The sequence below is a fragment of the Lontra canadensis genome, unplaced genomic scaffold, assembly GCF_010015895.1.
Source record: "Lontra canadensis isolate GAN:19392208 unplaced genomic scaffold, GSC_riverotter_1.0 scaffold23, whole genome shotgun sequence".
In the NCBI taxonomy this organism is placed as follows: Eukaryota; Metazoa; Chordata; class Mammalia; order Carnivora; family Mustelidae; genus Lontra; species Lontra canadensis.
Genome location: NW_022631017.1, coordinates 6,796,423 through 6,811,350, shown reverse-complemented (window position 1 = coordinate 6,811,350; position 14,928 = coordinate 6,796,423). Strand labels below are relative to the sequence as shown.

The 14,928-nt window shown below is 51.1% G+C and overlaps 1 protein-coding gene across 3 annotated transcripts in view; it reads right to left on the bottom strand.

The window, feature by feature from the left end:
• Nucleotides 1–1,260: 1,260 nt before the first annotated feature.
• Nucleotides 1,261–14,928, bottom strand: part of CCND3 (cyclin D3) — a 96,026-nt gene continuing 82,358 nt past the window's right edge. The window contains exons 1-6 of one of the 3 annotated variants that reach the window (XM_032862193.1): nt 7,191–7,507; nt 6,454–6,561; nt 6,083–6,298; nt 3,083–3,242; nt 2,443–2,579; nt 1,261–1,933 (exon numbers count right to left, since the gene is read on the bottom strand). In XM_032862193.1, coding sequence (XP_032718084.1) covers nt 1,766–1,933; nt 2,443–2,579; nt 3,083–3,242; nt 6,083–6,298; nt 6,454–6,561; nt 7,191–7,388 — 987 coding nt within the window. In that variant the 5' untranslated portion in view covers nt 7,389–7,507 and the 3' untranslated portion in view covers nt 1,261–1,765. Of the gene's footprint in view, nt 1,934–2,442; nt 2,580–3,082; nt 3,243–6,082; nt 6,299–6,453; nt 6,562–7,190; nt 7,508–14,928 lie in introns of those variants that run through there. The other 2 variants (XM_032862194.1, XM_032862195.1) reach the window with 2 other exon arrangements.

The window sequence follows — 14,928 nt, the reverse complement described above, 5'->3', positions numbered from 1 at the left end:
TTCGTATTTATCTGCATTTGCGTCTTTGAGAAACACTTAACAGTGCCTGGCTGCGTCCAGCTGGGTACTACAAACTGCACAGGCCCCCGACACCAGAACTGCCTCCATTTACCTCGTGTGGGGAGCCACACACACACACACACTTCAGTCTTTTTCAAGAGAAAGAGCTGTATTACAGTATATAGGTTTCTTTTTTTTTTTTTTAAGATTTTATTTATTTATTTGAGAGCAAGACAGAGCGAGCATGAGCGAGGAGAAGGTCAGAGGGAGAAGCAGACTCCCCATGGAGCTGGGAGCCCGATGTGGGACTCGATCCCGGGACTCCAGGATCATGACCTGAGCTGAAGGCAGTCGTCCAACCAACTGAGCCACCCAGGCGTCCCAGTATATAGGTTTCTTAACCATTTAAAGCAAAAACTACGCTATCTACTTCATTTCCTTCCTAAAAATGTGTCACTAAGTTACTGAAAGTTGTGCCTCAAGCCTGTTTTCCCTGGGCCCTGTGGTTTTTGTTGAGCAATTCTGCATGGTGCCATGAGTTTTAGGAATGCATACATCCCATTGTAATGCAGAACTGACGGTATCTGGGGCAAAAACCAAATGGCCAAAAGCCTAAAATACTCTGACCCTTCACAAATTGGCTTTGTGAGGACCCCTGCCTGTGTCATGACCCTTGACTTCCGCCCTTTTTACATCGTGCGCTCCAGAAACAGCTTTTGCCCATGCCACCATCCAACCCAAGAAGCCAAAGCCAGGTTTATTCCAGAATCTTTATTAAGGTAGCGTGATGGTCCTGGGCCACCAGCCTGGACCTTGTGGCCTTAAGAAAGACCTGTGTCAACAGGGCTTGCCTCCCTCTCCAGACGGGGGCTGTCACCTCGTTTATTCCTGCTCCATCCCTCACCCCCAGAGGATGGGGCAGAGGGCCAGAGGGAGAGGAGGGCATGGCCCCACCCCAGGCTGTAGCAGCTCCTCGGCCACAAAGATCCTCCAGCCAGTAGCAGAAGGGAGGGCTGCAGCAACCACCAGGGTTACTGCCATCTGTGGGGTAGATGGGCCCCACCATACCCTCTTACAGCCATCCTCAAAACAATAAATTAAAACCACCTCTTCCCTCAGCACTGACCCCCCGCCCCCGCAATCACACAGGAGAAGCTGAGCGGAAAGCAAAGCGGAAACCAAGGAGGGCTTGGTTGGTCCCGCCCCTCTGACAGAGGCCTGGGCCAGCCTCTGGGAGCAGCTGTGGGCATGGATCATGCAGGGGCCTCCAAAGTGTGTCAAGATGAGCTGTCCAGACTGTTTACCCTCACACACGTCTACCAGAGTATCTGAAACTTCTCCAGAAAGAACTCTGGAAGGTGTGACACCTTTACAAGGCACTAGGGGCATGTGGGCATCTGAGAACGTGAGAGGCCCAGAGATAAGGGCACCTCAAAAAGAAATGCTGGTACGTGTATTTTACCTACTTCAATTTCATTTCCAACCAGCCTGGCCCGCCACCAGCTAGAATCAGGGAAGGGGCAGAGCTGGTCAGATGCAGAGAAAAGGAGGAGCCCAGCCAGCCATCCACACATGGCTGGCCAGGCCCCTTAGTGCACACTGCAGAGATATGTAGGGCCTAACCCCTTAGGCTTTGCAAGGGGCGAATAGGAAGGAGCCCCCTCGGACTTCGGATGTGGCATGGTTCGTTCCTGCAGGCAAGGAGGGGGGGTGGCAGTGTCCCCTCTTCTGCTGCCCATGGCCACTGGAGGGGGCCTCTCCAGGGCTACAGGTGGATAGCTGTGACATCTGTGGGAGTGCTGGTCTGGCTGGGCCCCTGGCTACTGGAGCCCCTGGGGGCTTTGGGTGCTGGGCTGGGCGAGGTCTGGGCGGCTTCTCGGAGGCTCTCCCTGAGCGCAGCTTCGATCTGCTCCTGACAGGCCCGCAGGCAGTCCTGCAAACAGGGCAACAGTGAGCTGTGACTGCTGGGTACAATGGCAGAAGGTTGTCTCTTTGGGGACTAAGGGTCCGCTTCCCACCACCCACAGCATCTGGCGGCAGGTGTGGGGGAAGGACACCTTCCAGCACACAGGGAAGTCTGGGGAGGTTAGGCCGCAGCCCAGCCCCAGGAATCAGCCTTCAGTTCTAAGAAACTGGCAAGAGGATGTGGCAAGGGGGTGTGAGAGCAGCCCTGCGTGTGACAGCAGATCCTCCACCCCCACTCCTGCACACTATTTGGCAGGAAAAGGGCACCCAGGGACAGTGCCCTTCAACCCACCCAAGGAGCCTGCTCTTCCCCAGACCAACGCAGGAGATAAAAGGCCACAGAAGCCCCAAGGGTGGGGCACCTGAAACCAGGAGGGGGACTGGGTTAGGGATGCACACCTCCCTCTGCTGGAGACCCAGAGAATAGCGCTGCATCAGGAACTGCCCCCTGGCTGTAGGCCTCGCCCCCCAACTCACCACCTCAGTGCCTGTGATCCCTGCCAGCAGCTCCGTGAGCTCATCCCCAGACGTGGAACACGCACCCAAGCCTTGCACTGCAGCCCCAATGCTGCCCGTGGCGATCATGGATGGCGGGTACATGGCGAAGGTGTAATCTTGGAAAGAGGGAGAGGGAAGCATGAGGCAAAGGCTTGGTGAGGACTTCCTGTGGCTCAGAAAAGCGCCAGGCAGCGTGAATGGAGCAGGAAAGGGCCTCTCTTGAGAGCGCCAGGCTGGACAGCAAACTCCCACACCACCATCTGGTCCAGGGTGGTTGGTTAGTGAGCCTGACCAGGGACTGGGAAGTGAATGACTTCTCTTCCTGGTGTGGAAAAAAAAAACCAGGGTCAAGACGACCTTGGTTCTGCTCCCAGCTTCATCACTGTGAGACCCTGAGCAAGTCACTTCCAAGCCACCTACATATTTGGGGGGGGTGTCTCTCAAATACCCTATCGCTCCGATTATGTTCTGCTGCCTTCTCTGGGGCCCACAGCTCAGAAAGGATAGGATAATCACAAATTTTGAGAGAAGTATACACCACAATCCAGTTACATGCCATCCTTCCCAGTCTTCAGATTTTCCTCATTTGGCAAAAAAACAATGTGTACAGGGCTCTTACCTGTAGCACAGAGGGCCAAAAAGGTCTGTGCATGTTTTTTGACCAAGGCTTGTCGGTCGTGGGGCAGAGAAAGCCGGTGCAGAATCAGGGCCAGGAAATCATGGGCAATCACAGCAGCCAGGTCCCACTTCAGTTTCCCCAGGACCAGTACCTCCCAGTCCTGGAGGTTGGAAAGAGGGTGGAGTCAGTGGTTGAGCAGGGAAGGAGAGGGAGTAAAGCAGAAGTCTGCCGGGGAAGGAAACCCATCAGACTTGAAGGTCAAGACCCCAGTTCTGCTTCTGGGTTTACAGACTGGTGCTGCAGAATGGCAAGTCCTGGGGGAGTTGGCTTTGGGAACCTGCTGCTCACTTACCAAGTACCAGAACTACATGGTCCATATAAATTGTCTCTTTTGATCCTGTTTGGTTATCTTTCAGGGGGGCCAATAATACAGGTCCTCTCCTGACCTCATGCAGGGTTCTGGACACTTCCCCAGCCAGGGCTGAAAGAAAAGCACCAGCGAATACCACCGGCAGCATCATAACCTTGAACCTCCTCTGGAATGAAACAGATTCTCCGAAATCCCAAGGATTTATGAAAGGGAAGACCACCACTAGCCTCTCCTCCAGTTCTGCATTCCAGCCAAGTCCACACCTCTTGAAGACACCAGAATGAACATGAGGCCACGCCTCCTGTGACAGAGCCACTGAACCAACCCTGAGGTTCCTCAAAGGGGAGGTTGCCCAACCCAACCCACATCCCGTTGGTGGGACACTGGGGAGTGAGTCTGAGATGTAGCACCCCACTGTACCCCCTTTCCCTGGAACCACAGTGGCTAGGGCCATCTAAGCCTCAGAAGCCAAGGGGAGGCCAAACCCAACAAGATAGGTCCAGATGATCCCTGAGGGACCAAAACCCCTATCCTCGCCTGCCCTCACCTACATACCACTGCTGGTGGGGGAGGCTGGGAGCCCCACCCAAATCCACTCGTCTGGGGTTCCTAGTCCTGGCCCCATTTCTGAGTTGCACACATTAAGATTTCTTCACTGTTTTATCTCAGGAAGGAACTCATGGGTTTGGCTCCTTACTGAAGCAGAAATGGCAACCCCACCCAATCTCTTCCAGGTCCCCTGTCACAGCTGTCCCGTTCCTGGCCCCCACCTTAGTGTCATCCTCCCAAATCAGCCCAAGCCTCTCACAGGGCCCTATAGAAAAAGCCTGGCCCAGAGCCAAAGTTGGGCAGAGAAGCCAGCATTCTACTCATGCTAGTCCCAGTGCTCCAACTTCTAACTCGGAAATGATAGAAAGCACCTAGCCTCTAAGGAACCATTTAGAAGGGGTGAGGCCCTCCCTGCGGGGAGGCAGGGAATCCCATGTGAGAGAAGCAAGCCACCCCACCCTGGATCGGGGCAATTCCTGAAAATCTCCGCCCTCACTTGGTGGACAACACAGCCCTGGGAGCAATTAGTGACAGTGGTTGGCAGCTTTCACATCTGGAAGCTCTGAGGCCCCCTGGGCTAGCCAGAAGACCCTGACCTTCCTCATCTGCTTCGGTGCAGTCTTCCCCCTCCTTCTCTGGGCCTCAGCTGGGCCTCTCTGCTGCGCAAGGGCTTGGACTGACTGGAGTTCTCTCTGCAGTCCCTTCCAACTCTGACCTTCTAGGAAGGCATCTGCACACTCCTCCCCCAGCTCAGGCAGCAGGAGTGGAGGAAGAGTCCTTGTGGCCTATTCTGGAAAACTCCCCTCTCACAAAGGCACACACCCCTTGCCAGTCTTTTCACAAAAAGGAAGTCCTCTTCTACCCTCCTGCCCAAGCCCCTCCAAAAACATCTGGCTCGCTGGCCCTGGAAACCGGCTCCACCTCCAGACTTGCCAAAAACTACCAGATTCATCACAAAAGAGCTGTGAGGCCTCCCAGATTCCCAGCTCTGGCCTCCTACTCCCATCTCCGAGAGCGACTTGGCAGGAAGAGGAATCCTGTTCCTCGACAAGCAGCAGTCGGGGGCCCCAGTACCCTGGCCTCCTGGCCAGCCAATCACAGCAGCCTCCAGGCTGCCCTCCTCCCCGGGAGATGGGGCCCAGAGACTCCTCTCAGGGTCAGGAGAAGACTTGGCCGGCCGTAGAGCAAGGTGGAGGAAGGTGCCAGCTCACCCATCCTCCTCTCCGGGCTCAATGGGGGAAAGAGAGCCTTGACTCTCCTTCCCTGCCTGGGGAAGAGTCCAGCCCAAGTTCCCAGCAAGAGGCCGAGGGAGCCACTTCCCAAACCACAGGAGTGACAGCAGCTCCCCACAGGGTTATGAAAGACCAGGGCAGAGAGGGTGGGCCCGGGGAGAGGGCAGCATTATCACATGGGAAGCAGCTGCAGCTCAGCTCCGGCCTCTGGCTGAGGGGGAAAGGGAGAGGTGACTCCAGTGGGTCGGAAGCAGCAGCTCAAGCTCCTCAGAATGAGGACAAGAAAGGAGCTGGCTCTTCTGGGATATAAAAGGAAGGAAGCAAGGTGGGATGACAACTCCTCGGCCCTTCCTGAGAGCAATCAGGGCCTGACCATAATTGGCTCTGGGAGGCTTTTCAATCACAAAGTCCACACTGGGACAAAGACTCAACCAAGGCAGCCCCTCCCCCACATAAAGCACATTCCACTCCCCCCACTCCAGTGGGGGATGGGGGGGTGCGGGCATGTCCTTTTGCTGCCAATAAATAGCTCACGGTAGCTGTGTAAACCCAGAGGCAAAGTACTAGTGAGTGGAGACATGCAGTTTGACTTGTTGCTATCTGGGGGAAAGACCAGGAAGGAATGGCACCCCCTGGAGGTCAGGAGAAGGGGATCCGACTGGTGCCGGCAGCTCGAGCCTGGGCTGGGGCTACCCTGACGGTCCCACCGCGGTGCCCCATCTTTTGCCCCCCAAGATAAGCTGCCCGCTGCCCTGCCCAGGGGCAGAAAGCCTCTGAGGTCTCCGGGCTTTTCTTTTCCTGCGAAGTGAGGTGGTACTGTGTCGGGGGTGGGGAGATGTAGGCACGCACCCGCAGCTGGCGGGGAGAGACGGAGTGGTCGGTGTAGATGCACAGTTTTTCGATGGTCAGGGGCGTAGTCTCGCGCAGCTTGGAGGCCAGCAACATGCAGACCGCACCCAGGAGCTGCAACTGCGCCTTTCGGGTGGGGACGCAGGACAGGTAGCGATCCAGGTAGTTCATGGCCAGGGGGAAGACTTCCTCCTCACAGCGCTGCTCCTCACAGACCTGGGGGAGGGCGCACAGTCACTTCTGGGGCGGGGGCCTGGGAAACGCTGCAGGACTGAAGGAGCGGGGCGGGTGGCGTCGAAGGGAAGTGGGATGGGAAGCAAAAAAATGGGAGGGGGGTATAAGTGTACCTTCAGTGACAAGGACTAACATACCGAGGAGGATGTGCCTTCCCCGAGGTGACGCCCCCCACTTCCTCTGAGTTGCCTGCCTCCTCGCCCCCCTCCCCTGGGGGCTGGGGGGTTACGCCAGAGGCTCCCTTCCTTAAGAAAGATTCCAAACTCAGACTGCCCTCCCCCATGGCGAGAATGGGGTTGGGGAAACGGAAGAGTCACCCACGGTAGCCAAGAGAACTGGGACCTTACCCCCCATTACCACCACCCACTGCACACACCCAAAGGGAAGGGAGGAGACTCCAGCCGCTGCCTCCCGCACTTTTCATTTCCCTGACTGCCGGAACAGCGCGCGCCACCCCCACCGTCTGCCCAGCCAGAACCCCGCGACAGACACAGGAACCGGCTCTGGGGCGGGGGCGGCCAAGCCCAGGGTTTTCCAGGCGCGTTCTCCTGAGAAATCCGGGCGGGGGAGGGAAGCAGGAGACGCCGAGAGAAGCCGAAGGGGAAAGGGTTGCCCTGGTCCCGCTTTCCCGGCCCAAAGAGATGGTTAGTGAGGGTGCCAAACGACCGTCCGTCAGAGTTAGGGCTGGGGAAGGGAAAGGGACACCACGGAGGCAGTCGGCCTGCTAGGGCACCCGAGTGAAAAGCCAGGCCCCGGGGATCTGGGCCACCAAAGCATCTTGCCGATCGTTGTTGGGACCAGGATGTCCCGACAAGGCGGCCGGGGGATGTCCGGAGCCGGGCGGCGAGGGAGGGGAGACCCTTCCGGGCCATACCTCCAGCATCCAGTACGCCAGCATCTTCCGCATGTGCGGCTTGATCTCCCTCTGCACACACTGGAAGTAGGAGGCGCGGGGCACGTAGCGCTCCTCCAGGCGGAGCAAGCTCTGCAGGACACGCTGGTCCCCGAGCAGTCGCGGGTCCGGCCCGGCCCGGGGCGCGTGCCGGGTGCCCTCGCAGCACAGCAGCTCCATATTCGGGCGGCGCACAGGCGGGCGGGAGCTCGGACTCGGGAGCCAGAACTCAGGCGGCGGTCGGCAGAGCGCGGGGCGCGGGTCTGGTGCTGGCGCTGGCACTGCGCGGCCGAGCCCCAGCCCGCCCGCGCCGGCGCGCGCGCCGCTTCCCTGACAGGCGCCCCGCCCCTCGCGACGATGTAGCAACCGTGGAATGCTCGAGCGCCGCAACGCACAAGGGGCGGGGCCGCCGGAGCCCAGGACGGAAAGGGCTGGCTAGCCGCCCCCTCCCCCCGGGCGGCCGCATTGGTCGGCGGGGCGCGGGCCGGCCGGCTTCCGGGCGCTCCCGGCCCTTCTGACCACCCAGTGGAGAGAAGCTCGGTGGAGGTGGGCCTCTTCCCCACCTACCAGCCCTCCCCTCTGGCTTCTCCAACTCGAGCCGCCCAGGAAAGAACTTTTTTCCAAAGGTTATTCATTCATTCGTAAAACCTTGCTTCACCAACTGTCCCCCACCAAAGGCTCTGAGAATGATAATAAGCTAGCCACTTGTTCATGCACACCGGTCTAAGCACTTAACGTGTAACGACTTACTAAATTTCTCATTCGCGCTCTACGAGTCACGTATGAGACTCATTTCGCAGATGACGAAACGGCAGCACAGTGAGGGTCACAATCATAGTCTGTGGCCCAGCTAGGACTGGGAAGCTGAAGTCTGGCTGCAGAATCTGTGCTCTGCACCACGGCCAAGAAAACTGCGATCCCCAGCCGGGCAAAATTGGCATGGCTCGAGAGCTACTGAGAAATGGCCCACCTCAGACTTGCTGGGTCCAAATCTGCATTTCAACAAGATCCCTGGGGCTCCCTGGGCACACCTAAGTATGAGAAGGACGGGTCTAAATCTGCATATTACAGTGATACAACGGGGCGGAAAGGCCATGGATTCAAGGCCTCACCTTGTCATTCAGTTGGCTGGGTGGCCTTGGACAAGCCTTAGTTGCTGTTTGAGGAAAACATGGGCAGAGAAACTAGATCCTCTGTGAAGAGAATTCCTGGCTCTAGCTCTGTAAAATCTCCCAGCTCCATTTCTTCTACTTCCCACAGTCTGGGTTACTTCGTAGTTTCCCCAAAGCCGGATTCTATGTGACAAAGGGCCAGACAGACCATAGGCTTCCTGGAAGGCTCCAATGGGAGAAGGCCTGAGGAGATGCCTGCCTCTCCTGGGATCCTCCCCAGGAAGGAGCCACTGACGAAGTGAGTTGTTAGAGAAATGAGTTACGGAAAAGGCAAGTTTTACGCTAAGCATTTTCTCAATGAATTTTTTTTAAGTTTTTTTTTTTTTCTTTATTTTTAAGTAACCTCTGTTCCCAACGTGGGGCTCAAACTCACCACCCGAAGATCTAGAGCCGCATGCCCTTCTGATTGAACCGGCCTCGCACCCCTGTTCTTTTAGTGTCATTTTCATATCATAGGCATACTCATTTACACTATAGAAAACTTAAGACAATATGTATAAGCCACAAAAAAAGGGAAATAACCACCTACAATTTCACCATCCAGAGACAACCCTTTAAAATGTCAGTGTTTATCTTTCTAAAATTTTTCTACAAATAAACATATTTTTAGGAATAAGATTGCAAGTTGTTTCTTAAGCTTTTTCACTAAAAAAAAAAAAAATACTGTTAATACTTTTCCCATATCATTAAATAGTCCACATTTTAATGGCTATGTAGTATGCCTTTGGTGAATGTATCAAAATATATTTTACCAAAGCTGTATTGCTGGAAATTTAAGTTGTTTCTAGTTCTTCACTACGAGAAAAAATACTGTCAAATATTTTTGTCATATCATTGTGCACACTCATGATTATTTCTAAAATGAATTAATTTCTAAAAGTGGAATTTCTCAATGTAAGGTTATGAAACATTCTAAGGCTTTTGATACAGTTCTTATTACCAAATTTCCCTGATAAGAATCTGAACAGAAGGGCGCCTGGGTGGCTCAGTTGGTTAAGTGTCTGCCTTTGGCTCAGGTCATGATCCCCAGGGTCCTGGGATCACTCTGGGTTCTCTGCTCCTTGGGGAGCCTGCTTCTCCCTCTCCCTCCGTCTGCTGCTCCCTCTGCTTGTGTTCTCTGTCAAATATATAAATAAAATCTTTAAAAAAAAAAAAAAAAGCTGAACTGATCTAATGAACAAACATTAGAAAACTTGAAAGAAAAAAAACCTGCCAATTAGAGAGATGAAAATAGCAAATACTGTATCAGTAATTACATGTATTTTTAATTCAAGAGCACTTGTATCAACATGTATGTGTACCATGCACTTTGCCTGATCCTGTGAGTCCTTTCCTCCCCCTGTCTTCAAAAATACAAACATGTGGGTGCCTGGGTGGCTCAGTGGGTTAAAGCCTCTGCCTTCGGCTCAGGTCATGATACCGGGGTCCTGGGATCAAGCCCCGCATCGGGCTCTCTGCTTGGCAGGGAGCCTGCTTCCCTTCCCCTCTCTCTCTCTCTGCCTACTTGTGATCTTTGTCTGTCAAATAAATAAATAAATAAAATCTTAAAAAAAAAATACAAACATGCATTTCTTTAGCTAATCATTGCAATGCACTCTTTTATGAAAAAGAACACTAAATTTAAAGCTATAAAGATTGGGTATGAAGTTCTGAGGAGGCAAAGATGTGGAAGTGTAAGAGGCATTTAGGGTGCAGGAGGACTAAAAAAATGTAGCTTTGGGAGGCTTCTGGGGGGCTCAGTCCGTTAAGCATCTGGCTTCAGCTCAGATCATGATCCCAGGGTCCGCTTGGGGCCCTTTGCTCGACAGGGAGCCTGCTTCTCATTCTCCTTCTGCCTGCTGCTTCCCCTACCTGTGCGCATGCGCGTGCGCTCTCTCTCCCTCTCTCTCCCTCTGACAAATAAATAAATAAAATCTAAAAAAAAAAAAAAATGTAGCTTTTGAAACACAGAACCAAAAACTAGATCTGTCCTGAAGCAAGGTGTTTCTTTGCTTTCAGAATTATTGAGTAGGGCTGCTGAGATAAGAAAACCATTGTCTTTGGGCACCTGGGTGGCTCAGTGGGTTAAGCCTCTGCCTTCGGCTCGGGTCATGATCTCAGGTTCCTGGGATCGAGTCCCGCATCGGGCTCTCTGCTCGGAAGGGAGCCTGCTTCCTCCTCTCTCTCTCTCTGCTTGCCTCTCTGCCTACTTGTGATCTCTGTCAAATAAATAAATAAAATCTTTAAAAAAAAAAAAGAAAAAGAAAACCTTTATCTTTGATGAGAAAGTAAATCATTATTTCATATCTTAAAAATTTTCCAGACTTCTTGAGCTAATGACATATACCTAAGTTGTAGTAGTTTAAGTTAGACAACATAATGATTTGATGTATATATATATTGCAAAATGACTATCCCAATCAGTTAACAACTATCACTTCACCTAGTTTCTCCTCTTCTGATGAGAACTTTTAAGATCTACTCTCTTAGCGAACTTCAAATATACAATACAGTAGTTAACTATAGTCACCATATTGTGCCTTGTATTTCCAGAACTTTTTTACCTTATATCTAAAAATTTGTACCTTTTGGGGTGCCTGGTGGCTCAGTGGGTTAAAGCCTCTGCCTTCGGCTCAGGTCATGATCTCAGGGTCCTGGGATCGAGCCCCGCATTGGGCTCTCTGCTTGGCAGGGAGCCTGCTTCCCTTCCCCTCTCTCTCTCTCTCTGCCTGCCTCTCTGCCTACTTGTGATCTCTATCTGTCAAATAAATAAATAAAATCTTTTGACCACCTTACCATTTACCCTACCTGCCACACTTCCCCACCCCCTGCCTCTGACAAGCAACAATCTGTTTTCTATACCTGAGTTTAGTTTCCTTAGATTCCACGTACAAGTGACATCATATAGTACTTGTCTTTCCCTGTCTGACTTATTTCACTTAATATAATGGCCTCAGGGCCTGTCAATGTTGTCATAAATGGCAAATTTTTTTTCTTTTTTAGTAGCTGAATAATCTATATATATACACACACACACACACACACACACACATATATACATGCCACATTTTTATAGAGAAAAAACTACAGATGAAAAGTGGAATATTAGTAATAATATTTTGACAAGTTATTAGACATTTACATGTCTTATGTAAATGAATTACCTATTTATGTCCTTTGCCCATTCTTTTTTTTTTTTTAAGATTTTATTTATTTATTTGACATACAGAGATCACAAGTAGGCAGAGAAGCAGGAAGAGAGAGAGAGAAGAGGAAGCACGCTCCCTGCTGAGCAGAGAGCCCGATGCATGCGGGGCTTGATCCCAGGACCCTGGGATCATGACCTGAGCCGAAGCCAGAGGCTTTAACCCACTGAGCCACCCAGGCGCCCCTCCTTTGCCCATTCTTTTATATGATTTTTTTTCTTATTGACTTATAAGTGCTTGTTACATTTGAAGGCTATTAACCCCTTTTCATATTTTTCTTTGTCATATATTTTGTAATTTTTATTTTTAGTTCATTGTTTGCCTTTCACTTTTGATTCATGGGAGATTTCTTTTTCTTTTTCTTTTTCTTTTTTTTTTTTTTAAGATTTTATTTATTTAGGGGCGCCTGGGGCTCAGTGGGTTAAGCCTCTGCCTTCGGCTCAGGTCATGGTCTCAGGGTCCTGAGATCCAGCCCCGCATCATCGCATCGGGCTCTCTGCTCAACAGAGAGCCTGCTTCCCTTCCTCTCCCTCTCTGCCTGCCTCTCTGCCTACTTGTGATCTCTGTCTGTCAAATAAATAAATAAAATCTTAAAAAAAAAAAAAGATTTTATTTATTTATTTATTTGACAGAGATCACAAGTAGGCAGAGAGGCAAGCAGGGACAAAGAGGGGGGAAGCTGGCTCCTCGCTGAGCAGAGAGCCCGATGCAGGACTCCATCCCAGGACCCCGGGATCATGACCTGAGCTGAAGGCAGAGGCTTTAACCCACTGAGCCACCCAGGCACCCCAATGGGAGATTTCTTCTTATTGACAAATAAAAGTTTTTTATTTTACATAGCCTTATTTACTGATATTTTCTGCAATGACTTCTGCCTTTGAATCATGCCTTGTCCACCTTAAAATTTATAAAAGCGCTACGAGAAAATGTAGGAAATATTTACAGATGAATATTTTTTATCACCTAGGAAACTTGTTGAAAATGCAGTTTTCTGACCCCTGCTTCAGGGCTTTTCATTCTTCAAGTCTGTCATGAGGCCCCCAAAATCTGCATTTTCAGGAGTACATAAACTTGGGTGTTGTTGTTTTTTTTTAATGTATACATTGTTACCTACCTTTACTCCTTGTATCATATTAAGTGGGGCTCTAGCCTTACTTTTCCCAGATTATCACCCAGAGTTCCCATGGCACTGATTTAACAATCTGTTCTTTCTTTGTCACTCACTTCTCTGCTACAAGCATCCCTTGGCCTGGTTCTTGCACTTCAGACTCTGCCTTATTTTTGTCATTCATGGTCAAAGACTTTCACTGGGATGAAATGGTCCTCAGAATTCTTGCAACTTTTGTCTATGGAAATTCACCTGAGGGTGCCTGGGTGGCTCAGTAGGTTAAGTGACTGCTTTGGGCTCAGGTTATGATCCCAGAGTCTTGGGATCTGAATCCCACACTGGGCTCCCCCTGATCTGTGGGGAGCCTGCTTCTCCCTCTCCCTCTGCCTACCACTCCTCCTGCTTGTGCTCTCTCTGTCAAGTAAATAAAATCTTAAAAACAAAAGAAGAAGCAGAAGAAAGAAATTCACCTGGTCTTTAGCCCAATATTAAGTATAAAAGTACTTAAGAAAAACACCAAAAGCTCATCCGGTCTGAAATAACCATGGTCACTTCCAAGAGAAGTGGCCTTCAACAAGAAGTATGTAAGTCAGCAGGGAAAACTCCAGTTAGACAATGATATGAGGCAGAGGAAACAGAATCTTTTTCTCTACAGACTTCTGAAAATATGGCAAGACCTCTCACTGCCCTCCCCATCTCTTCATTCCCTCTTCCTCCACTGGTCAGCCCATTAATCTCTCTGCTCTGTTTCCTTCCTTCCTTTTTTAAGATTTTATTTACTTATTTATTTATTTGACAGACAGACTCCTTGCTGAGCAGGGTGCCCGATGTAGGGCTCGATCCCAGAACCCTGAGACTGACCTGAGCCAAAGTCAGATGCTTAACTGACTGAGCCACACCCAGGTGCCCCTGCCCCATTTCTTTATTCATTCTTGGACTCAGATCCAACCTCCTCCTCCAAGAAGCCTCCCTAGGATAATCCAAATACAGGAACCAATCCTCTGACCTCCAGACTCCTGCAGGTAGAACTATCCATCCTCTACCTCTAGCTGGCTGGCTCTGGCCCTGCTCTCTGTCCCTATTCAGAGTGTAGTTCCTAGAAAGGGGAGGAGATCCAACTATATGCCAGGCACGGGGCAGGGTGTTTATGATGCATGGTCTCACCTTTTAAGAATGGTTTTTGGATGGGAAAACTGAGGTACCACGGAGTTAAATAACATACAGAAGGTGTACTTAGCTCTTCCCAAACTGCACCCTTTTCAGTGCTGGACTGCCTCTTCTCAAGGAAGGGACTGTGTCCTTTATGCTTGGGTCTCCTCTGCAAGACTCAGCACTGTGTTGGGACCACCAGCAAGAATATCAATCCTTTATGGGGGGCTCCCTCCATCCCAGGCACCGTATGTACCTGATAGGTATTGAATCGTCTCATTTTCACATCAACTGTATGAGAAGTATACTATTATTTCACCCCATTCTACACAAAAGGAAACGAAGACTCAGAGTAGCTAACTAATTTGCCCAAGGTCACACAGGAAGTCGGAGGTAGTAGCAGGATTCAACCCGGGCAATCTGGCTGCAAAATTCCTGCTCTTAAACTAATTCATTCTTCTGCCTCTTCTGCTTGTTCCATGAATGGGTGTTGATTTATTAGTTGTTGATTTATTGAGGAAAAGGCACACAAGAGACCACCCCATCCTGGAAGGTAGGGTGGGAACTTGTGCCCCACAAAGGGAACTCCTGGTGGGCAGGGCGTTATGAGGGATACCTCTGCCTCACCCCAGGCTGGGACTGCTGCACCCAGGGCTGAGTCATCCGAACCTCCAGGGCCAAAGAGCCAGTCAACAACCAGCTGGCTGTCCTCAAAGGAGGCAGGTGAGCTCAATGCTGCTGCCCCGGGTCAGGCAGAGCGGCTCCTGGATGTTGGCTGATCTGCCTACGGGGACTTCAGCAATCAGCTCTCCCTCAAAGGAATAGGGGCTCCCCTCAGTTTTTGTAAGAACAACAACAACAACAAAACAAAACACACACAAAAAAACAAAAAACAAAACGACAAAGCGATGAATGACCGGGCCAATATGGGAGGAGTTTCTAACCAGGTGCACTCAATTAGAAAAAGTTGCTCAAGGAAATGGCAAGTTCGAGGAGGGGTGGGAATGGAATGCCACAGGCCAGATGAAAAGCCCTAAGAAGGAAGCATCACAATGCTTTCTTCCTCCTCTTCTTCCTTCTCCCACTCCTCCTCCTCCTCTGCCACT